This window comes from Girardinichthys multiradiatus, chromosome 23 (assembly GCF_021462225.1).
Source record: "Girardinichthys multiradiatus isolate DD_20200921_A chromosome 23, DD_fGirMul_XY1, whole genome shotgun sequence".
Lineage (NCBI taxonomy): Eukaryota > Metazoa > Chordata > Actinopteri > Cyprinodontiformes > Goodeidae > Girardinichthys > Girardinichthys multiradiatus.
Genome location: NC_061815.1, coordinates 46800263 through 46824853, shown reverse-complemented (window position 1 = coordinate 46824853; position 24591 = coordinate 46800263). Strand labels below are relative to the sequence as shown.

General features: G+C 38.7%; 1 protein-coding gene across 5 annotated transcripts; it reads left to right on the top strand.

The window, feature by feature from the left end:
- Positions 1-411: 411 nt before the first annotated feature.
- On the top strand, positions 412-6315 carry LOC124860651. 5 transcript variants are annotated; one of them, XM_047354119.1, is made up of 8 exons: positions 412-541; positions 1816-2270; positions 2377-2436; positions 2610-2747; positions 2949-5281; positions 5571-5598; positions 5846-5899; positions 5996-6315. In XM_047354119.1, the coding sequence occupies exons 2-5, from the start codon at positions 2175-2177 to the stop codon at positions 3837-3839; spliced, it is 1185 nt and encodes a 394-aa protein (XP_047210075.1). In that variant the 5' UTR covers positions 412-541; positions 1816-2174; the 3' UTR covers positions 3840-5281; positions 5571-5598; positions 5846-5899; positions 5996-6315. The 5 variants fall into 5 exon arrangements, with proteins under 5 accessions (XP_047210075.1, XP_047210078.1, XP_047210077.1 ...); XM_047354122.1 differs by having other exon boundaries at positions 5571-5620; XM_047354121.1 differs by having other exon boundaries at positions 5549-5598.
- Positions 6316-24591: the final 18276 nt, after the last annotated feature.

Here is a 24591-nt window from a genome sequence, read left to right as displayed (position 1 = left end):
CTGAGACCAGAGTTTGCCTAGGCAAGTTTAACTGAGAAATAATATTTATGATTCTTGGTATCCTTCAAGAGGATAAAAGTCACAATCAGTAATTGGAGCTGATATTTCTGCATGGATTAAAAACAGGAGCATACTGTTAATTACAAACTACAAATCTACATTTAAAATAAGTACAGAGCATCAGTTTTGTAGGAGATCCATTAAATACCAGAAGCATTTAGGTGTGATTTTAGACCATGTAATGTTGTACTCACGTCTGTGACGTCATGAGCTCTCGCTGGGATTCACTAAACACAATGTAATGACTGGCTCAGTCTGTTAAAAAAAACGTTTTTTATTTTCGTTTTTTATAATGTCTTAAAGTTGATCTATTTACTATAAAGCTTTTAATAAAGTTATTTTATTTTTAAAATGTGTTTTTTGAAAAGCCAAGTCGTCAACAACGACACACCCCTACAGATGTCGCTCTCTGATTGGCTGACGCTGCGCCTACCCCCGGTCTGCTTCTCAGTGTTTTCATTGCGAGTCTGCTCCGGTCGAGGTAAGATGTCTCTGTGCTTTCTCTGTAAAATATCGTGTTTAGCTGCTTTATCAGGGTGAAATATGATTTAAAATGGTTAGGATTGTTAAACCTGATGCGTGTTTATAGACAGCTAGTGTGTTTTTATAAGTTTTGTTGTCGTGAAACGTTCGGTTTTAGCTTGTATAGATGCTAGCTTGATAGCATCTGTTTGCTTTGTATTTGATTTACATAAACACGGAAAAGTACAGAATAAAGGCAAGGGCTTTTCTTAATATTTTGTATGGTATTCACATTTTTTGTGTGGTTTAAAGTGAATTGCTGAGATATAATGAGGTAAAAAAAAAAAACGATCTTAAATCAGTCCGTGTTTACTCATCAGATAGTGTGCTGTGTCTCAAAGGAGCTCTGCATGTCCTGAAAAGCTCAAACATGTTTTGGGGAGGTTTACCCATCTACTTTATAAAGCTGTTTTGCCCTCATATGTCCATTTACATGTTTTTGCCCAAACATGCTGGGCTGCTGCTGGTCCAAAATATAAAATATATCGTTTGTTGAGCTACCACGTGTTACAAACCAGCACAAACATGCGTTGTTTACCGTCTGCTCTGCAGTGAAGCTTTGTTTCTGATGGTGAAAACGTGGATCAATGTAATGCTGGTTCTGTCTTTGTGTGGAACTGCACATTAGTAGAAGAGACGGATCTAAATACTTTTATGCTGATTTTATTTTAACAATAAAGACAGAAATGTATCACTAAAGTATTAAGTTTGTTGGTCTTTTATCACAGAGATCATGAGGAATATTTTCTAATCAACCATATGACTACTTGTAATTTGTTGCCTGATTGTTTGCAACTCTTCATATATGTTGACATTTATTATACTATGTTGACTTGCCATTCAGTATTTGTTCAATATTGTTTAATTTGCCTTTTATTCAGTTATCATATTTGATCAATTAAGATGGACTGGATATACATTTAAGAACAAATTCAACATGTTACAGCTGTGTTTGGTTATTTTAATTAGCTTCTAGAGTGAAAGATCTTGATAATTTGGTGAAACTTTATTTTGTTTACACAAAAAAATCTTCACTTTGTTTTGGTTTTGATTCTTTTAAATACTACTAATGACCAGGGTTATGAAATGTGTTGATGTTTGAACATGATATTGGTCCTTTAAGAGCATTAATGAGCAATTTTGAGCTTTATTCCTGGTTTTAAATATATTTTGGAACTGAATATTTTGATTAGCATTGTTTTTAATGGATATTATTTTTGCTTTTTATTACAGCTTTTCACTTGTGCGAGACTTTGCGATTTGGAAGTTTTCCAGTGCTGCCAGCTGTGATCTTCACCTGTGCTTTACTACACCCACCTTAAATCATCTACACTACTGTTACATCTCAATCAGAAAACAACACACTGACTAGATAAACATATTCAGACACACAAGACATTTATTTTCAAAGCTACACATAATATTCACTAACACACACACTTTCACTCACATACTATCTTCCCACAAACACTGTTTCATTAATTTGGAACATATTTAAATACATTTCACAGTTTGTATTTTCTCTGTTGCTTTGGTCTAGATAACCTGTTTTTCCTCCCCCAGTTTTCTTCTGTTCTCATTGTCTTAACAGGATGCCACGCAAGGGACGACGCTCCGAGGCCACCAAGAAGAGATGGAGGACCCTGGACCTGGAGGACCTGCAGGGCAGCCAGCCGGACGTCGCCAAGGTATCTTGAGTTATAAATCGTAATAGTTTATTTTTGTCCTAGTATAACAGTAGTTGTTGGTAGTTTTGTGCTTTCAACATGGTTGTAATTATCCCTGTGTTTGCAGCCCAGGACATCCCCAGCCACCGCGCAGGCTTGGACCCCCACCCAGTCTCCGGAGAAGAAGGTAAAGCTGTAGTTTACTTTTCAGTAATTCAATAGTTGAATAGTAGTGGATGTAAGTTGTCTTAAATTATTTAAAATATATTTGCAACAGAGCCTAAATCAGAGACCTCAAGATGTATAGTTTTGTGCATCTTCTGAACTTTCTACCAAATTTAAAGCTCCTCTTGAATTCAGGTGGAGGGAACTCCGACTGAGAGGACCAGGCCAGCCCGTCGCCAGCCCAGGAGAGCCGCCCCCACGTTGGAGGTTGACGCCCCCGCCGAGTCCTCTCCCGTGCCTCTCGAGGACCATGTCAGGGATGACAGCTGCCAGGTAACTTTCATGAATAATCTACTGTTGAAATGTCAAATATTTTGAATATCTACATCCTGGAAACTAAAGTTTGTTTGAACTGTTAACAGGATAATAAAAGTTTTTGTTTAATACAGTTGTATATTTTTAATTCATTAACTTATGAGCCAAAAAAATTATGCAAAAATGCTAAATTTATGCCATTTTCTGATTATGATTCAGGCTTCTTCGTTGGAACCCTGCGCCAGCGGTCCGCCTGTCCAGACTGTGAGGGCCACACATTGCCAGGCTGACTACAGATACGGCACATTTTCCCGTAATCACCAGTGCACCTGTATGGCTCTGACATTTTTAGCGTACCACAGTGAGGGGTTGCAGTGTGACACAGTGTTACTTGACAGAGTACTTGAGCAAGGAGATGCACTTTATGTTGGCATTAAACAGCAGCTCATGTTGGACGGTAGATTTGTTGATAATCACTTGACAGTTGAAGAGATGCCCCAACGAGTACTGACAGACGGGAACATCTACACTGTACACACAACAGGTGTAAGAGTTGGTCATGTTTTGTGTCAGAATGATAGCCCTCAAAGATCATGGCTAATGGGATTGCCTCTTGCTTCACAACTAGAGTGTCTGTCTGAAAATGTCACCCATGCTTTTCTTTTGGTGAATCCAGAGTGCATTGCAGTTTTCCGGGACAGAGACGGTAGGTTTGGAGTTTTTGATTCTCACTCCAGAAACTCAGCAGGCCTGCCCTATCCTAACGGAACTGCAGTAGTCATGACTTTTAGCGACCTAACGCTCATGGTTGAACATCTGTACAAACTCTTTGAGAACCGTGGCCCCTATACCACGTATGAGTTTGTACCAGTATCGTTTGTCAGCGACGACATTGGTGATGCCCCTCCTCCGGCCTTGAGCAATCTGAATATTTCACCTGGATCCACACAAGCAAGCCCAGGTGTTGAGAAACCAGAGAGCACTTCTGATGAAGAGGAAATGCCAGCTTGGCTTGCTGAAGTTGGAAAGAAGTCTGATGTCAACCAACAGGACGAGATGAAAAAGATCATGCAGGCCTTTTCAAAACAGTTAGTGCTCAAGAGTCAGTAGCCCGTACATGTAGTCTACCCCATAAAAAGTCATCACGCAGTGTCATTTTTATCCAAACTGATGAAGACTGTTTGAAAATGAGCCTTCCCATGAGCAAACTGATGAACATGGCCCCAGATGAATGTTTGGATGACAGGATTGCCTGAAAAATATCTCGTTTGGAATGCGTAGCGGAGCGACCCTCAATCGATGAAAATGAAGAACAAGACCCTGTCCCAGAATACCAAGTTGATGTCAACAGTGGAGCCATGCCAGCAATCGAAATACCCAAATTGAGCCCTGATTTTATTAGACAAATAGTAGTTTAAATGAGACTCAAGCGTCCATCAAAATCCAGACCCGTTCTTTTATTTTTTGACTGGAGGGGCAGGCTGTGGCAAGTCTCATGTTATCAAATGTGTTTACCAGGAAGCAACCAAGCTCTTGCGCCGGCTTCCCAGATTTGGTGATATTGGTGACATGTCTCAGCCCACGGTACTCCTCACAGCTTTTACTGGAACTGCAGCTTACAACATCTCAGGCAAGACTTTACATTCAGTTTTGAAGCTACCCAAAAGCTTAAAGCCACCATACAAAGGACTTGGAAATACACTGGAATGAAGTGAGAGCCGTTCTTTCCAATGTAGAAATCTTAATCAGCAATCAAGGAGTTGTTTGGAAGCAAAGGATTTACTCAACTCATCTCGGATCCAACAACGGAAAGGCAGACTCTCATTGACCACATTTACATATCTCAGCCAGAATATTGTGTTCAGTCAGGTGTGTTGCAGACTTATTACAGTTACCACAACCCTGTATATTGTATTTTGGCTTCATTTTCAGCTGCATCTTCACCATGACTTGAGAGGAGGGCTGGGAAACAAATTACACTAGGACAATAGTCCTGTCATTTTTAATGGTACTCCATCTTAGGTAAAAACACCAAAGTGAGAACAAATAATCAGAATCAAATGTCCTCAATGATTCGCTTGGATACTGGAAATCCAGTTGATGTATTTAACAGGTAATAAGAATAACGGTGTCGGCTGACGGCCTGTACAGGTCCAGTAACGGCTGTGAAGCTTATTACTCTTGAATACAGCTACTTCAGACGACCACTGAACTAATTTGGAGACCAGTGCATTTTTGAAACATTTTATTTAACTCCCCTAGAGAACCTGCTAGAGCTCTCTAGTATTCTTTTTATTTTCTGATCATGAGCCAATGCTCCAGTCTGATGGAGCAGTTTTTTCCACACTATGGACATTCTCCACTCCGCTCTGTTTGCTTGGCCATTATGTTAATTTGCTTTGAGTGGAAATAACCGTTTTTTGCCCAGTTTTAGTAAGTTTTTGCAGGCTTGAGAGCATGCAACGCACGGTATGACTCATGAGGGTTTCAAGAAGAGATGGAGGAGGCTGGACCTGGTCGATTTGCAGAGCGGCCCATCATACGTCACCAAGGTATCCAAAATCTAGCTGATGATAGACTATGAACCTAAAAAGTATTTTGTATGTTGCAATTATAGTAGCTGTTGGTAAAAGCTCAAATATAACATGAATCTCATGATTGTAATGATTCATGTATCCATGCTTTTAGCGCAGGACACCCCAACCCACCTGGCAACCAATCCTCCAAGCAGTCTATAGAGAACAAGATATATGGCTTTCATTTTGCTTTTCATTAACTGAGTTTAGGATAAGTTATTTTCTGTGCTTTTCTCATTGAAGTAATTTGTCTCTTTATGTCAAGGTTTCTGGACTCCGTGCCCCATGACCAGGTATGTCCATGACAAGTTCAGGGTAATTTGCAACAACACAATGAAGTTGTGATTGTACATTTTTCTCAAAACTTACTGCAGTTGCAACATCGACCCCTCCTGGGTCACCTACGTAGTTAGAAATCTGCATGTTCATGATTTTAAATGATGATGATTTTTCTTAAGGCTTGAAAGTTTTATCATGATGTCTGTGTTTCTTTCAACATGCCGTGGGACGGGTCATCGCCATCAACAACTTGACCAACAGCTGGAGCGTCAACGAGGCGGGAGCAAACACACAGTCTGCAACCTCTGGACTTATGTAAGCTTAATTTCCACTGCATTTGTTAATTATCAAATAAATCAAAAAATGTACCATGTATATTAATGTTTTATTTATTTCAATTGAATTTTACAGGTGGCTATTTTGAACTTTCCTCCACTTCTCACCATGAAGGCTCTGATGTGAAGCAGCAGATCACATCCCAACAGGAAACTAAAGTGTCTCAAGTCAAAGAGCTTCAGAAGAAACTATAGCAGGAGATCACTGAGCTGAACTAATTACATGTATTGCTTTGTCAGACCAAATGTTATTGTTCAAATCCGTTCTGAAGGAAACTAATTGTCATGTTTGTCATCGCTAAGGACTTCAGTCATTTCATGGTGCTTTCTCTTAGTTCTTCAAGTTTATTTGGATCAATAAATGTCTATCAGTCGGTCGTGGCAGATGGCCGCTCACACTGAGCCTGGTTCTGCTGGAGGTTTCTTCCTGTTAAAAGGGAGTTTTTCCTCTCCACTGTCGCTACATGCATGCTCAGTATGAGGGATTGCTGCAAAGTCAACACCAGTGACTGTCCACTGTCTCTACATGCTCATCCAGGAGGAGTGAATGCTGCAAGTCACTGACTGGATGAAATCTGCTGGGTTTCCTTAGATAGAAAAACTTTTTATCCAATTTGAATAAAAAGCTAACTCTGACTGCACTGTTCAATTGTTAGGATTAATTGTAATGTATGAACCTGACCGTTGTGAAGTGCCTAGAGACAACATGTGTTGTGAATTGGCGCTATATAAATAAAGCTGAATTGAATTGAATTATCTCAAGTATAAGGAAGTGGATTTACTTGTGTAAATTACCATTAAAACTCATGGTACAAACGCATCCTGATTCAGAAAGTTTTTATTTCCTCATCAACATGAATCATACTCTTGGCTACAGAATAAAATTTAACTACAATATTTAATAAAAACATTTAGTCATGTAAATGTAGAATGCTGAATTTGGTTGAACATTATTATTGCTGCTAAACCATTGTTCCCAGCTGTTTTTGAAATGCATTATTATGACAGGTTCCAGTCTGAGGCCATGTTTTAACCTCACGTAATGAAACCTGAATCCTGTTTCAGGTAAATGGAAAACAGTTTTTGGTGACTTTAATTGAACTAACACACAAATTTACAGTTCTTTTAAGCTCTTCATAGTTCTGCCCTGAAACCTGATGGGAGCTAAACCTAACGGCCAGAGAAACTTTGTGGTCCCAGAAGCACGTACCAAGAGGCAGGCCCCGTCTAAATTTCTTCTGAAATGTTCTAGTTTTTTGTATTATTGGGGCCTAGGAGAGCAGTGCATTGCGAAGCCTCCCATGCCTCCTATTACTATTCACCTGGTCAAAACCTATCTCCGTTAATGCGGCCCGAACCGCAGCGCGCACCCCACAATATATACATCAAAACGTCCGGCTCGGTCCCGGGAGGTGTGCTATTACTTTTATTCGCGTTTCAAGTTACCGTGGCGACGTAATTAACGAAAAACCACCCCCCAAAATCCTCATAGGAATGAATGGAGTCAGGGGCGGAGGAATCCTCAAAATTCACTGTTTGAGGCTCTACTCTATCGCCATACTTTTGCCTAGAAACACAGTTTGACTTTCAGTTTATAGAAAAATCCGCCGGCTTTTCGGAAGTGAAAACGGTTTGTTGATAACTGCTACGGTTTCTCTAAAATTACACTCCAAGCGACACAAAGTTTGCAAGAAAATCACTCTGGAGATGGCAGTTTAACTAGAGTGTACAAAGGGGATTTTTTCAGGAAAAAATGATTTTTAACTGGCACTCACGGCCACAGATTTCGCTCTAAAGTCACAATTTTCAGTCAGTTTGTAGGGCCGGGCCTCTGCTTTCACACAATAACTTCAACATTGTTCTAGGACTCATAGTTTTCTGTCAAACACCCCCTCAATCGCCAAGAGTCAGCAGATTTCTGTAGGCCTTCTCCCATGTATTTTCAATGACAGTTTGACCAGTAATCCATGAGTGACACCATTTATTTCCATAATCATATTTTATACTGTAAATGACATAGACCTATGAAAATCTCCATGATTGGGGACGAGGGATGGCTTTCGCCCACAGTTTAACAATTATTCAAATACCACGTACGGTTTCCGAGATATTAGACTTTGTTCGGGAGCTCTCTGTTCATCGTTGGTTCCTTGTGTTTGTCATACCCCATTCTCAACCCACGTGTTTGTGCTGAGTTTTTCCATGTTCCTGCAGAACCAATCTTGTAAGTTTTTTTTGGATCTGGACTTTTGTTTGTATCTGCAGTGCCTTGTTTGGTTTCTTTGGAAAATCTCTGGAAATAAAGCTGAAGATTTTTTACAACATGTTGCTGAGTGCCCAGCTCTTGTCTGCACTTTGGTCCAACTCAAAACCACATCTTGACATTACCTTTGTTTAAGACAAGTCATTGCAAATTGATTTCATGTAAAACACAGTGGAAATACTGACAGCAAACATTCTGAAAGTTCAGGGAGTGTCATTATTATTCATGGGAGCTGGGATTTTGGTTTTCATTTGTGTTTTGATCATTTCTGAGTTGTTTTTCACAGGTTCTGTTTGTCCATTTACGTTATTCATGCATGTTAGTGTTAGTCTTATTATTCCTTTGTGTTTTTTAAGTTTCTTCTGTGTTGATAAATCTCCTTCCCTCAGTTCCCCGGCTCAGTCCTCTCCTTTCACAGCTGTTCAGCATTCCCCTGATTAGATCATTTCCATTAATCCTGATGGGTTTATTTGAATAAGTCAAAGAAGTTACCAGTGGATTTGTTGTGCTTCTTCAAGAAACCACACCTGGAGGTCATAGTGTTGGTGTTTTGAACAAAACCATGTCTGAACTTCCTCACTGCCTTTATTTTTTGTCCATATCAGTTCTAAATTTGTTTCATAATCCCAGTTGTTAATTATAGTGTTATTGTATCCTAAAAATCATGTGATAAACCTGTTTTACAGCTCTGTTCAAAAGTTAACATGCTGTCATTTTTGCCATAAATGCCATGCTAGTTTTAGGATTTTTATTGTTTTTCCTGGATGAAATTAAACAACTGCAATGAAATTAAAAAAAATAAAAACTTGGTTTAATTTTGTTGTGCATCTTCTTTAAACCATAGTGTCAGAACTACACACAAAAGCTTAAGACGTTGTACATCTTCCACTATATAAAGTTAAATGTTGCTTAGCGTGTTCCACCCACATATTATATATTATATCCATATCATTTCTGTGTCCATCAAAATGCTTCTTTCTGGATTCTTGATCACTCCTAATGACATCGTTGTGAGAGTTCATTTATATTGGTTGGTTTTCTGCCTCAGATTTGGCTTTTAAGTGTGGTTGTTCAGTTGTTGGGGGCTTTGAGAAGGCCGTTCCATTTTTTCATTTGCTCTATGGATTGTAAAGAGCAGGTTTTTGTTTTTTTGGAAAAAAATTATTGTTACATTTATGTTGATGATGGGGGTGTGTAAACTCACAGGACCTGCACAGGGAAGCTATTAGCTAACAGGCTTGATAGTTTGCACACAGAAATGAAATCTTGCTGCTGACTGTGTGGTTCGATGGTGAGGAAAGGCTCAGTGTAAACAGACTGAACTGGATTTGAAAATGAAGATCAGGATCAGAACCACATGATGCAGTACTTATCAGTTATCCTTCCCATTTTACCAAGCAGTTCTGCAGTCAGCAAACCTTTTCCATATCAGCAGCAAGTCTTACACCCTGGGTGAAGACTTTATGCTGTAAACACATTACTTTACATTCTCTGTAATGGACTATGTGTAGGAAGCATGAAAATCAATAAGTGACTCATTTCCTTATGTGTCCTCAAACACTACGTTTCCCTCCTTTTCATCAACCCCAAAGGATCCTGTTTGATTGCTATCCAAGCTGTAAATATAACTGAGGGCCACACCTTGAGATGCTCTGAATTCAAATGGACCTTTTAAGGGAACAACCACACATGGATTCACTGACAAACCTGACTCACAGTAAGCTCGTTGGCATGCTGAGCGAGAAGGCTGGCCCTCCATTTCAGTGTCCTGAATGGACTAAGTTTTATTAAAAGGTTTCAACCTACTGAAGGGGCAATTTTAACAACAGAAAAATAGTGTAATAGGCCCATTAACAGGTGACATGCCTTGATTTACGACCACACACGCAGTCTGCTGATTTATTGGAATTTCAAATGTGTTTTGTATGAATAATACAGTGCCATCTGGGGACTGTTGCTAAAAATGTCAAAAGTGAAACTGTTAATGCTGCAATATCCAATTTCTCCGTGAGGATCATTAAACTTCCATTAATCTTCTCTTTCAATGTTGCTGCAGCGTAAGCAAAGATTCCTAATTTATTAATAACCTGAAAAATAATCTGACGTGACATTTACAGCAGACGCCTGTTTTACAGACAGTGGCAGAAAGAGAAAAGTTTGCAGTTTTGACCTGTTTTAACCTCATGATAATCTTCTGGAAGAAATTACACATTGAATTCTTTCCTGTTTGATATGAGCTGAGGAAGCGTTTCAGAAAGATTCAATGTTGTCGTGGTGCGACATTCTGGTCTTTGTTTGTGGCTTTGTGTTTGTTTATCTTTTGCTTAGTTGTTCTATTATGGGTTTTGTAGTATGTCTGATTAGTTCTCTTGTCCTTGTATTATTTTAGTCCCCTTGTCTTTCTTGTATTCTTTAGTTTTAATTCTCATTTAGTATCTTTGTGTTTAATTATGGTTTGGTATTGGTTCACCTTGCACTCTTCTTGTTTACTAGTTTGTTCTCTGTTCCTCCTCATCTTGGTTCCCTTTCTGTGTTTTATTCTTTTCTGTGTTAGTTTCTATAGTCCTAGTTCTCCCTCCTGTTAAGTCAACCTTAGTTATTGTTTACATCTTAGTTTTATTTTAGTCCTCTCTTCCTCTGCTTCATGCCCTGTTTGGGTCAGTCAGTGTTTAGTTTTGTTCATGTTTGTACTTTGGATTTCTTTATGGTTTCTTTAGATAGATCTTAGGTTATGTTGTTCTTCTGTTCCCTCTAGTTTCTCTGTTTACTTTAGTTAATCATTATTCTAGGTTCTTATGTTTCTTTGGTTATTTATAGTTTCATTTAGATCTGGTTCCCCGATTCTTGTTTATTCAGTCCTTTACTTAGAGTTTTGTTTTGTTATGTTTCCCCCTGGATTTATGTTCACGTCTATTTCCTCCAATGTTCCCTTTATTTCTAGTTTGTTCTCCATAGCAACTATTCACATTCCCTCAGTTCTCTACTGCCTGGTCCACACATGATCTCTATCTCTCCTGATTACCTGCCTCGGTGTCTCATTGGTTCTTACCTCACTCCCCCTCTGTTTATTAGCTCTCTGGTTCTCTTTGTTCTTCGCTGGCTCCTCTGTCTTGTCACCCTCGTTCATGTCAGTTCTGTCCACGACAGTACCTATGCCTAAGTTTTGTGCTACGTTCCTGCAGTGACTACATGTAAGTTTTGGCTTAGCTCCTGTTACTCCTGCAGTGATTCTTGCTACGTTGTTGGAAACCTTTTTGAATGTGGACTATATAACGTCTTGCTATGTTTTGTGAAGAAGACCTTGAATAAAGAGTTAAAACTTTACAACATGCTGCTACCCAGCTCCTGTCTGTGCTTTGGTCCGCCCGCAAACACGACCGGGACAAATGTAATGTCAAACTGAAAGAAAAATGTAAAATAAACACACAGAATGTTTGTTTGCTTAACAATTTAAGATTATAACTCGATCTAAGTTAATTAAAATATTGATTCAAAGAGAGAATCTCATTATTTAGCTTCATTACACAAAGGGATACATTACCAGCCTTTATTTCTCTTAATTGATGATAATGGCTTACATTAGTGTTTCTCATCCATCCATCCATCCAAAAAAAAATTTTTTAATACAGAAATGTTAGGTATGGCTGAACCATCATGTAGAACACTTATGACTTGAAAGATATCCCTGCTCTATCCAGAGTGCTCTATCCAAGCATGTTAATGGAAAGTTGAGTGGAAGGTAAAAATGTGGCAGAAAGTGTACAAAAGCAGCAGGGATGATGTCAGGGTCTGGGTTAGAGTTTGTGTTTTGTGTGCAACTTTGTTTTCAGTTTCCAGATGGTGCTGGAGTTTCTCAGGTGTGCTGGGTGACAGGTGCAAGTGATCTGCTGATTGCACGGTGGAGTATTTAAGCAGGAGGCTGCCAGCACTTCGATGCCAGAGTGTTTGCCTTCAGTGGTAACAAGCTCAGCCACTTCTAAGCTATGTTACGTTCCTTGTCTCTAAGCTGACTTTGTGTATGTGTCAGGATCTGGTTTGGGTTTGTGCTTCCCACATGTGTTGTGTTTCAGACTGTGGTGAAGTTCTCAGGTGTGCTGGGTGACAGGTGCGACTTGTTCCACTGATTACTTGGAGGAGTACTTAAGCAGGAGGCTGCCAGCACTTCAATGCGAGAGTGTTTTACCTGTTGCAGATTTTGAGAACCTAAGCTTTGGATCTATGACACTGAGTTTCTGGAAGTTATTTCAGAAAGTTATTTCTGGAAGTTATTTCTGGATGATCAAGCATATCTTCATTCTGAGGATTCCTATCTTGTCATCTGCCTTTGTTTGGATTCGCATCAAGTTGGCAGCTTCCTGTCCTCTCCGTCTCCTGAGCCAAGCCACAAGCGTACCCTGTCCGCCCTCCAACGTAATATTGGTCTTATCGGCTCAGAGCAATCTAATCCACATTTGCTATGTCCCCTTCATGGCTTGTGGCAAATTGTTAACCTTTTTGCAGATTGTTTTTAATCATGACCGTCTTGTTGCCACTGATCCATAAAGGCTAGACGGGTTGATCAGTTGAACAGTTATCCTAAAGAACTTAACCCTCCTTTAAATTGCTCCACCACTTTCTCCCTGACCTGTCTCTCTATGTTCTCTAACAAACTTCTGAAGCCTTCACAGAACAGCTACATTTATCCTGAGATTAAATTAAACACAGGTGAACCTTACTTAAACATAAGATGACTTTTGCAGGGAATTGGTTATGAATAATTTTATTTAGGGGTATCAGGGTAAAGAGGGCTAAGTGCAAAATGTGAAAAAGTTGCAGGGGTGTGAATACTTGTGCCAAGCATTACATATTGGCCAACTGAGGTAATGAAAAGGATGACAATGTGCTTTCACTACATATTTTTTGGGGTGATGGCTTCTGCTTGAATAGCAGCAATTTGATCTGACAGAAAACATCCTAATCACAAACCGGGGCTGCTACAATCAAACAAAACCCAGAGATAATGGTGTTAAAAGTGCAAAGATCAAAACTTTCACTGGAAATTAGTTTGATATCATGAAATATTACACTGAAATCAGCTGCTGGTTGTAAAATACATACTTTCTTCTTACGAATGTATAATTAGAATCACTTAACACTAAAACAATATTCTACGTACTTTACTTAGCAATGCAATAAATTAGACTTTAAGACATCACGTCAACACATGTCTTTCCTTTGATGCTTACAAAGTTATTTAGAATCACTATAAGGATTATTCACAGCATCCACGGTACCAGTGGGCGCCTCACCAGGAATCATGCATCCCTACTTATTGAAAGGTGCTGTATTTTCCAGCTGCAGTGACAATCCTGGAAACAATGAGCTGACATTCACCTCCCTAATTGGCTATTAGGCTTAACAGGGTTTGAAGGGCCGCAAACAGTTCATCCTATCGCATCACGTCCGACCTCTGATAGCTCGGCTCATCGCCACACTCCCAGGCTGCTTCATTCATACTGAGGAATAATTGGATGGTAAGAGGGGAAAACCTGTCAAGTCCTGCGTGTGTTTACCTCTTTCTGTGTTTCTGCAGCTATACGATGTGTTTGATTTATTAGCTACCTGACAAAAACAAAATTGACAACAGCAAATAGATTGTCTGCCGCTTTTTTCTTTTTCATGTTTTTTTTTTACCTAATCTCTCCAGGTAGTGAACTTTATGCACTCACTGATAGAATAAATGAAGATAATGATTAATTTCCTTTGTTGTCAAGTTCTAATGATAAAATATTAGCTAAGAATGAAAGTGGTAATTACTAACAATCTGACAGTACTGTGTTGCTAAAGTGTTCATTCCCCTGAAACTTAAGATTTTACCACGCAATCATCAAACTCACAAACTTAAATTTATTTTATTAGAGCTTTGTGTGATAGACCAACACAATTGAATAATTGTGACACGAAAGCTTTTGTAAAAAGAGAAATCTTAAAATAACCATGTACATGGCTTCAGACCCCTTAACTCTGATATCTCTAAATAAAATCAAACTGACTCCAGAAATGACCAAATCAGTAAAAAAGGTCTGCTTGTTTGTAATTTAATCTTAGTATAATTGCAGCCTTTATGTGTTGGCTTCAGAGGTTTGTAAGAGAACATTAGTGAACAAACAGCATCATAAAGACCTCTCAAAGACTACACTGTCCCCATCTTGAAACGTGGTGGTGGCAGCATCATGCTGTGGGGATGCTTGTCTTTAGGAATGTCAGGCAGAACAGATAGAAAGGTGCATGGAGCTAAATCCAGGACAATCCTGGAAGAAAGCCTGTTAGATGCTTCACAAGACTTGAGACTGGGGCGGAGGTTGACCTTCCAGCAGGACAACGAACCTAAGCTGTCATGATCCCGTAGTTTTGTTGCTGCTTTGGATCTGTTCGGTCTCTTTTTGGAGTATTCAGGGTATAAATTTGTTATGTTTCCCCAATTCAATTGGTTTTCCTGGAGCTGCGTGTATTCAATTTATGTTTTTTAGTTAATTTTAGATGTTGATTTGTAGCACATTGTGAAAACCATCTATTTTTGAAGTTAGGATAAACTTTGTGTTGGACTATCAGATGTAATTTCAACAAAAAACCGTGATGTTTGTGGTTGTAAAGACACAAAATGTATGAAAGATAATAAGGTATGAATATTTTTTCCAGGCATTGCATCTTCTGTGGGTGTGTGGCGATTTTAGGGTTAGTTGATGTTGCTGTCAAGTCAACTTAATTTTAAACAAGCAACTTTTATCTCCCTGGTTCACAGACAGCAGATGTCACAGAGACAGATCAAAGCTGGAGAAAATAAAACACAAGATAGGTGTTGATAGAAGTGGAGTACATTAGTGTTTTCATGGTCGAATTCACTGAAAGCCCACATCTAAAATCTAGGACCTGATACACATGAGCAGCCAGTTCAGGCTGAGCAGAAGGTAAACTCACAGGTTAGAACATCTGACAGCTCTTTCATATCTGCGTGCGGCGAGAAGAGAAGTTCGGTCCACACAGAGGGACGTCACAGAAGCTGGGCTGTCACTGCTTCTCAGCACGACTGACCACATTAATCCGAGGCTCATTCTGCACAACATAAAGCATTAGTTCTGCTACTGTTTCTGTCTCCTTCCATGGAAACCAAAATGACTGCAGCCAGGTTTAATTACAGGCTTATTAACTGAGTGGTCCTTTGAGGAGGAAAGTAGTGGTCTGGGGACAAACAGATGTTCCAACTAATGAGTAAAATTATGAATCACTTTACATGCTGCGAAATAAACTAACCATAGATAATTCTGGTTCCTAAACACATCTGACTCACATAAACAGCTATTTGAAACTTCTTCCTAACAACCCTGCAGATTATCTTTATGTCGGTGACTGGAGCAGAACTGAACCAAGGTTAAATTTTATTTTTTTTGCATAGCTGATTTAATCTCAGATGTCATTTTGAAGACTTTGCATAATCAATACTCAACAAGTAATCATTAAAGGATAAGGTGGACTGCCTCCACATCTAATTGTCATTATGCACAAATGTCATACTTCAGAAGGTTCTTGTATTGAAGTTCGATATTTCATCATTAACAGCAAAATGCTGACAGAGCAGTCTGAATATAATACAGATTTTAAATTTCTATACTGCAGGGAAGGGTGAAGACTCATTGCACTGTAGATAAAAGTAAGCGTGAACAAAAGGTCGAAGGTGCGCATATGGTTTGGTGCACTCAGCGAGCCAAAAGCTGTGGGAAAACGTTTGAAGAAATACCTGTAAATCTGAGTGTATGCTTTGCTGAGTATCTCACTCTATCTGCTGCCAGCTTAACAAGTCAATAACCTGAGTTTCAGTGTGTCGATACATGTTCCCTTGCTGTAAACAGATTTTTTCCCCCACTGATTCAAATTCCTACAAAATCCTTTTTTTAACCTGTGGAAAGAATTAAATGCATGTGGACATTTTACTTTATAATTCACGGGGAAAAGCATTTAACTTGATTGGTGTTCTTAACCGCTGCTTTGCAAGTGAGCATCAGCCACTGTTGTGTACAGGCTGTGCTGGGTATACAGCAGCACAGCGGGGGTGGTAGGATAGATCAACAACAAGCTCTGGAAGGCCTGAAGGCATCAACAAAAGGGAGGATAAGGAATAGACATCTTAAGCAACATGTCCCACCTCCTCTGTGGTGGGCTGAGAGCTGCAGACCATCTCCAGCATCTACTGCAGCACTGGCATGCTGGAGTTGAAGTTGTGTAACAGTGAAGTCATTCTCTCATGAGTCGAAGTTCTCTATATCTAAAACATAATTTTTTTATCCAGGGTGTTAAATTGTGTTGAGTCATCCATCCTTTGATTTCTAAAGGTCACACGTTCATCACCATGCCAACACAGGTCCAATGACCTTTCACCCACACACTCAACCATAAGAAGTTTATCAAACAGGTATGTTTGCACAGGATCTTCAAATTTTAGTTGTAGAGTCTAAATTGTACTATGATAAACAAAGAAATCACCCCTTTTGTTTTTATTAATCAATAAATCATATACAACAAAGTAAAAAGTAAATGTCAAAACAAGTTGATTCAATAAGTTGTATCTGACAAGAAAAACAATTCTGTTTTCAAACTCTTTGCAAATGAGAGTTTGGAAAATGTATCTACACAGATAAAGTTGCCTCTGTTGGAGGAGAAACTAAATGTTCTCCTGCATTCAAACTGATTTTCAAATTAAATCTTACACAAATTTTCCTACAGGTTCATTTTTTTCCACGTTTTTTGACCAATCTTATCTAGCAGACTCTGTACAAATCTTCACTTTATTTATAAAAATTTAACTGGTGAAGTTACTTGAACACCCTAAAAACTGCCAGCGAAGTCCAGCTTAAACCAGTTTGTTTTTGGAAGATTTTGTCTGTTCTGCTGATTTTAATTAGCAACACCTGTAACTTCAGTGTCTGACCTGCTCATTTTCCCAAGCACTCAGACTGAAACAGTATCTGCTTAACCTGGAGTTTTAAAGCTTAGTTTTAATAACAAAAGTGCTTTGATCACTTAAAAAGCTGAACTGAGTCTTTAAGCTCCGGCTGTGTCAAAGGATCACAGAAGGAGTCTTACTGAGACTTTCAAAGGCCCTCTTCAAGCTGGAGCTTTCTGTCCTTCTGTCTGCACCTTTTCATCAGGACTTCACTCCAGGGACTCCACGTCTTCCCTTCAAAAAGCTAAGTAATGCTTCACTTGAATGTTTTAATGCTTTCTATATTTGTGTGTGCACTGCTGCTATCCTGCTGATTGTCACAGAGATGCTGTTTGTCTCCTAAATGTTAATTTCTGTTTGGATGCTGCTGCTTTTATGGTTTTATATTATATTAAGTGTTGGATGGGTGCAAAAACTTGTTATCACTCATGTAAAAACTTTGTGTTGCAAGGCACCTGCACTATGCCTTCCTCCCTGTGTGTGTGAGATCATTGTTATCTCTGTGTGAACCAGCCTCCTTTCCGTCTCACACACATACACCCTGTCTGAACTGTCTGTTGAACTGTGTATATAAATAAAGAGATAGGGTGTCAAAACTTTGTAGTTTCACTGCAAAGTGGGCTACCCTTGTCACAAGTAACTCTGACTGTATCGTTCTTACCTCTGAGTTGACTAAATAATACCTAACATTTATTGGTCCTTCGAAGCCGGATTAATTCAATAACCTTATTTCTCTTTGCTTTAACAGTGACTCTGGGATCCGTGGGGGAAGCCTGACGTCGAGCGAAGCACCGCTGCACAGCCTCCTTTAGCCGGAGTGGCTGAAAGTCCCGGTGTGTGTGAATTCACACCTGGCCAGTGGGTTATTGCCTTCCTCTGCACGGGGTGACTCTCACAGGGTCCAAAGAGTCACCAAGAAGTCAACTCCGAGGTGAGACAGTTTTAAAATACAGTTCATAGGAAAAGTACTTAACAGTCGTTGGTAGTGCGTCGCCGGTAAGGACGCTGCATTCGAATGGTTTTATTCCACCGTGAAAGGAATAGTGACAAATTTGGTACAATTCCGCCGTGAAGGGGATTAAAGAAAACGACTGAGGATTATTCTCCTGAGAGGGAATAGAGTAAGCGCTATATAAATAAAAGAAGAAAAGTACTTAAAAGTCGTTGGTAGTGCGTCGCCGGTAAGGACGCTGCATTGGGATGGTTTTATTCCACCGTGAAAGGAATAGTGACAAATTAAGGTAGGGCCCCGCCAAGAAGGGGGCCAAATAAAACGACTAAGGGTTATTCCCCTGCGAGGGAATAGAATAAGCGCTATAAAAGTAAAAAGAACGGAGTAAATTGAGCTCATAAAATAACACCAAGTTAACTTAGAAAAATTACAAGGTACCTGAAACTAACTGTGTGACTGTGTTGTGTGTGTATGGAGGACTAAGCATTTTAATAGAATCATAGCAGGATTCTGCTAGTCCTGTGTTTTCTTTTGCCCAGATTAAAACTACGTACTGGTGACTTTGGAGATTCAGGTCGGATTTCATTCCAGAAAATTAACACCGCTGCGTATTAGTCGCAGTAGAAGGCCGTGTTAATGTCCTCTCCATAAGTCTCATGCCAGTGACCTTTTATCTGGGACATTTATACTATAATTAAACTAACATAAAACATAATGGGGAAGAAACAAAGTAAACTAATTGACTTAGAATGGGAGGTAAAGTTTATGGAGAACTATGTAAAAGGAGCAGGTATGATCTGTCATAGATGGAATAAAAAATAAAAAACATGGGTTTTTGGGCAAATTAGATACAAAGGATGTCTTAAAATTACAAGGGGATCTAAAATTAGCAATAATGAAAACTAAAAAGAGAAAAATAACAAAGAACAATGGGGGAAGAACAGAGAAAAAGCTCTGATTTAACAGAAATATGTGCACGATGGCATAAAAATACGGATTTTCAGGTAACTTAATTATCACTGAAATCCTAAAACTACACGGGGATCTTAAACTGGAGATTATGCATTCAAAAGATTCAAGAGACAATAAAAAACCTTGCCAGGTTATAATTTCAAAGGGGACTTTTCAGTCCCTGAGTGCTCACAGTTGATAAACAGATTAAAACAAAAAGATGAATTTAAAAAAACAACAATAAGGGCAGCTTTTAACTGACATAGCCATAATACTGAGGCCTTAAGAAAAGCACAGAAAAAAAACTTTCAGCTTAACTGAAAACAAATAAAGGGGGGGGCAGACTGCCACCCATCCCAGTTTAGAATACCAAGGTAGCCCCAAATTATAAAGACTAAGAGGTGGTTTTAGAGGACGTGGTAAAAGAAGTTAAAAGAGGAGGTGACAATGTGGACAACATGGAAACTGACCAACTGGACAACCCAGTGAACAATGACTAGAGAAGAGAGAACAGAATGTTGTTAAAGAAGTAATCTGAGAGTAAAAGATTTTGTAGGCAAGCATTAGTGAGAAACAGGTGCTTTAAAAATCATTCTATGGTGTTATACTACCAACAATATCATGATAAAATGCAAAAGAGTCATTTTACAGGGAAATAATTCCATATTTGGCTCAGATTGTTTGCATTCTTGAGTTTTCCTCTTTGAGAGAAGTTAAATTTCAGCTCTGTGAAACGACCTTGACAAAGAGATGCAGCTGCCTGAAAACAAAGATAAAACTTCTGCAAACAGCAGAAGCCTGTCTCTGCTGAAAGGTCTGGAAAAAAAAAAAAAAAAAAAGAATTGTAACTCTACCCTGCATGTGTCAAACTCAAGGTCCGCGGGCCAAAACCGGACCTCAGAAGTTTAGTGATTCTCTAGAAGTAGAGCCTTTTAATATGGTGATTGTGTGCTTGAATGTTATTTTGTCAATCAATAAGCAGTTTTGTCTACATTCTGCCACAATCTGCCTTTTGAAAATGTTTTGAATCTTGCTCTTTATGTATAAAAAAAAAAAGAAAGAAAAGAAAAATTGGCTAAAGTCTGCAGACACAAAATGAACCTGGATTGACGCTCTAACTAAGTTTATTTAATCTGAGATCTTCTCCAAATGCAACAGTATATGTCAGTCTACATGAGATACTAACAACTTCACCTACTGGTATAATATAAAGATGTGATTGAATATGTGAAACAAACAATGATGAAAGTTTTTCAACAGGTGATGCTCATCCAGGAGGAAGACAGTGTTCCTAGGAAATGCAGCTCATTCATTAACAATCAATTTTTCTCCTATAGGTGGAAGTTTTGCTGACTAATCATAGGCTGGATCTATGAAACATTATGTGCACAGACCAAATGACCAAGGTTCTGACTGACTTATGAACCTCACTGACCTGACAATGATAACATGACACCCAACAGATAACACCTTTAAGGTGGACCCACTAAGACCACCTTATTGATTCTTGGTGAATAAAAAAAAGAATTGAAGCGTTCAAAACAGACCTTGTGGAAACAAAAGGGGTTATGAGGAAACAATGTGCATTTTAAGAATAATAGAAGTCAAATTATGTTCAAATCTTTGCAAATAAAAATTACTCTGACAGAGAAATAAGTAAGTAGTGTGTGAATGTGTGTGAATGGGAATGACTGATTTCATTGTAATGCATCTTTGAGGGACATTAAAAGCGCTAATAAAGGTCTGATGTTCTGATGATCTTTGCCAAATTTATATCTTAATAAGGTTTCCAGAATCTTTTTCAAAAAATCATTTAAAGATGGCAAAGGTTCTACCTGTATTGAAAATACTGATAACCATAAGAAAGTTCATAGATCCGTCTTCAATTTTTCACAATTCTTGTACAAACAGGTTATTTAAACTTTCATGTGGCCAAATGTCTGTGTTTGACTTTCTGTTTTTGTGAAATAAATGTCTGTTTCATGTTATGTAAAAATTAGAGTCCTCAACATTACCATAATAATATTAGGTCAGTTCTCTATGGTAAAACAAAAAGATTTTAACAGATGTTTAGACTTTTTCCAGTCAGGTTCAAAATGATTGAATTAGACTCAAACTTAACATAAGATTAAATTAACCTTAATAGAATTACTGAACTGGACTGAAATAGATAAAACTTTAGTTAATTGAAACAAACTTTAGTTACTTGAACTAAATACAAAGCTGACTGAAACTGTATGTTGTATCTATAAAACTGGGTAAGATAAACTAAGATTATAAGATATAATATGCCCTTCATTTTTTGTGTTCATCAGTGAGTGAGTTTTTATTTTTATTTTTAATAAGAACTAAACCAAGCATTATTTATAATAATAGCAATTACCAAAAATAGTGATCTCATTTTTAAATGTAATAAGGACTTACTTTATAATATATGATAAAAAAGAATAATAAGAATTTGGAAAAACAGAGGCTTTAAACCTCTGCAGGAACAGCACTGACACTGTCAAAGGTAGATCCTAATACAGGAATCTGGAAGCTCACTCTAGGGTGGACAGTCAAAGTCCATCCAAGGATACATTTAGATGAGGCAGAGGGACAAATACAGGGCTTAGCTGAGAGCAAAGAGAGCAACATGCATCCTGCCCTAGCTGCTGTCCCACCTGAACTATGGTCCCAATCATCAACTGATGTAGGGCTTATAAAGGGGTTCCCACCATACAAGGTTAAACTAATATCTGAAAAAAGGCCATTAGTCCGTCAATACCCCTTAAAGCCAGAAGCTGAAGAAGGTACTAAGCCAGTAATACAAGATATGTTGAAGTCAGGAATATTAAGAGAAGCACCTGACGCTACATGCAAGACATATCACACTGACATCACTATTATTATCACAGCCAAACATAACTCTAAAAGATGTGCCCTTTAAATCCAAGTACTCTAATACCTACTGCAGAAGATGGAAAACCACATTCTTATAAAGCAAAAGTTGAAGAAGACACCAAACCCAGACAAGACATTTCTCAAACCCTTATACCAGATTCATGTGTTGTGTTTGTAGATGGCTCAGCATCTAAAGATGAATATGGAAAGAATAGAGTTGGTTATGCAGTAACAACCATCGATAGGATAATAGAAGCTAAATCTCTACCCAATACATGCTCAGCCCAAACAGCAGAATTATATGCTGTAGTAAGAGCATGTGAATTACATGAGGGACAAATACTTACTATATACACAGACAGCCAATACGTTTTCGGATCAGTACATCACCATGCTAAGATTTGGCAAAATAGAGGTTTTAAAACATCATCAGGGACAGAACTAACTCATTTCAACCTATTAAAGAGAAAATGTCAGATCTGCTATTTATAGACACAGATGTGCTGAAAGACGCCCAACAGTCAGCACCCAAGACAGAAATAAAGGTCTGGCTAAAGAGAGGAGCAGAGAAAAAAGATGACATCTATCAGATAGAAGATAAACCAATCCTCCCAAAAACATTTAACAACACAGCGGCTACAGTGACACATTGGGAAGACCCACGTGTCAAGGGGGGAATATGTCACATCTGGTAAAGCATTAATGCTACACTATAAATATTTCTGACTATGCAAATCATTTTTGCAGATCATGCATAATTTGTTGCAAACACGGGGGAAGAAATATTGCCTAGTTGTAATAGATGAACCTAGTGACACATTTCTTCCCCACATATGGTATCCCACAGATTATAAGGTCAGATAATGGAACTCATTTTGTAAATAAATTAATATAACTAAGTTCTAGAGCATTAGGGTTTCAGTTAAAGATTAAGGAAAACAATGGAAGAAACAGGGAGGCCATGACCCGAATGCCTATCCCTGGTTAATTATGGATGAGAATAACTCCAAATCAAACTGGTCTTACTCCATTTGCCACCTACTGTACATCATTGTATAACTCCACCCACTGTGTTCTGAGCCTGAGATCACGTGACACCAAGTTGCTGATGTGAATTTGTATTCTCAAAGAAATAGTACATGGCAGACCGTTTTCTCTGCCCTCTGACATGAATGAAATAGAGAAAGCACAACAGGAACCTTCATTAGCTGAGTGGATGAATAAAATGTTGCAGACAAAAGAAGAACAAATGTCCAGTGGTCTGCCGATAATCTCTGCTCCTATCCCACAGAATGAGGCCTGGAGACCTGGTCCTGATTAAGACACTCCACCGGAAGGATTGGAGCACTCCTTGGTGGAAAGGGCCGTTTCAAATACTCCTGACAACGCCCACAGCTCTGAAAATAGCAGAGAGGCCTTCCTGGATCCATAAAAGCCACTGTAAGCCAGTTTTGCCGTTACAGGAGCCAAACCAACCGACGGGGTAGCAGAGGAAGTCCGGGTTCAAAGATGGCCCAGCGTCTCAAACCGGTGAAGAAAACAGCTGATCTGCGCCCAATTATAAAATGGCTCTCTGTAACATGTGGACAGGACTGATAAGCCTGAGCTTAATTCTGGTAGCAGGACTCTTTCTCTATCTAAAGCAGGATCCACAGGAGGTGATACCGAACCAGAAGAGATGGACATCAGACTGGACCCATCTCAGAACACTGACGGAAGAACATGACGCACATCCATTCCTACAGAATTTCTGGTATTGTTCATGGTGGCATATGCAACACTGAACCAGGTAGAAATGCACGAAAATGAAGGGGACGATTATGATGACATGTTGTAAATAAATCACATCAAAAGCCTGAATGTACTCATACATTGTATTTCATAAAATAACCTTACAGCAGAAAATCGGAAGAAGTTGTTGCTTAAGTGAAATGAGAAAAAGTACAATGATGACATAAACAGGGCAGATTTTTTAATTCTTTTATTTTTATGATTTCAAGTATTATTCTTTTATTTTTATGATTTCAAGTATTATTCTTTTATTTTTATGATTTCAAGTATCATTCTTTTATTTTTATGATTTCAAGTATCATTCTTTTATTTTTATGATTTCAAGTATCATTATTTTATTTTTATGATTTCAAGTATTAATCAACATTTAACTTTTAATGGTCGCCGAGGGCGGCGGGGCCGTATGAGTATTTCCCACAAAATATAATCTGTTTACCGTCCGTGGGTTTTCGCTCATACAAAGTATTTTTCTTACTCGTTTTTATATTAAATGTTTTTACTTGTGATAAAAGGAGGGACTGTTGGATGGGTGCAAAAACTTGTTATCACTCATGTAAAAACTTTGTGTTGCAAGGCACCTGCACTATGCCTTCCTCCCTGTGTGTGTGAGATCATTGTTATCTCTGTGTGAACCAGCCTCCTTTCCGTCTCACACACATACACCCTGTCTGAACTGTCTGTTGAACTGTGTATATAAATAAAGAGATAGGGTGTCAAAACTTTGTAGTTTCACTGCAAAGTGGGCTACCCTTGTCACAAGTAACTATGACTGTATCGTTCTTACCTCTGAGTTGACTAAATAATACCTAACATTAAGCATTCATCTACATCGCTGGTGCTTGTTGCTTATTTGTG

What these genes read in the sequence shown, in the direction of transcription:
- LOC124860651 (XM_047354119.1), top strand. Translation starts at nt 2,175, where the DNA reads ATGCCACGCAAGGGACGACGCTCCGAGGCCACCAAGAAGAGATGGAGG. An exon ending in GCCAGCCGGACGTCGCCAAG is followed by an intron (nt 2,271 to 2,376) that starts GTATCTTGAGTT and finishes CTGTGTTTGCAG; the next exon opens with CCCAGGACATCCCCAGCCAC. An exon ending in TCAGGGATGACAGCTGCCAG is followed by an intron (nt 2,748 to 2,948) that starts GTAACTTTCATG and finishes ATTATGATTCAG; the next exon opens with GCTTCTTCGTTGGAACCCTG.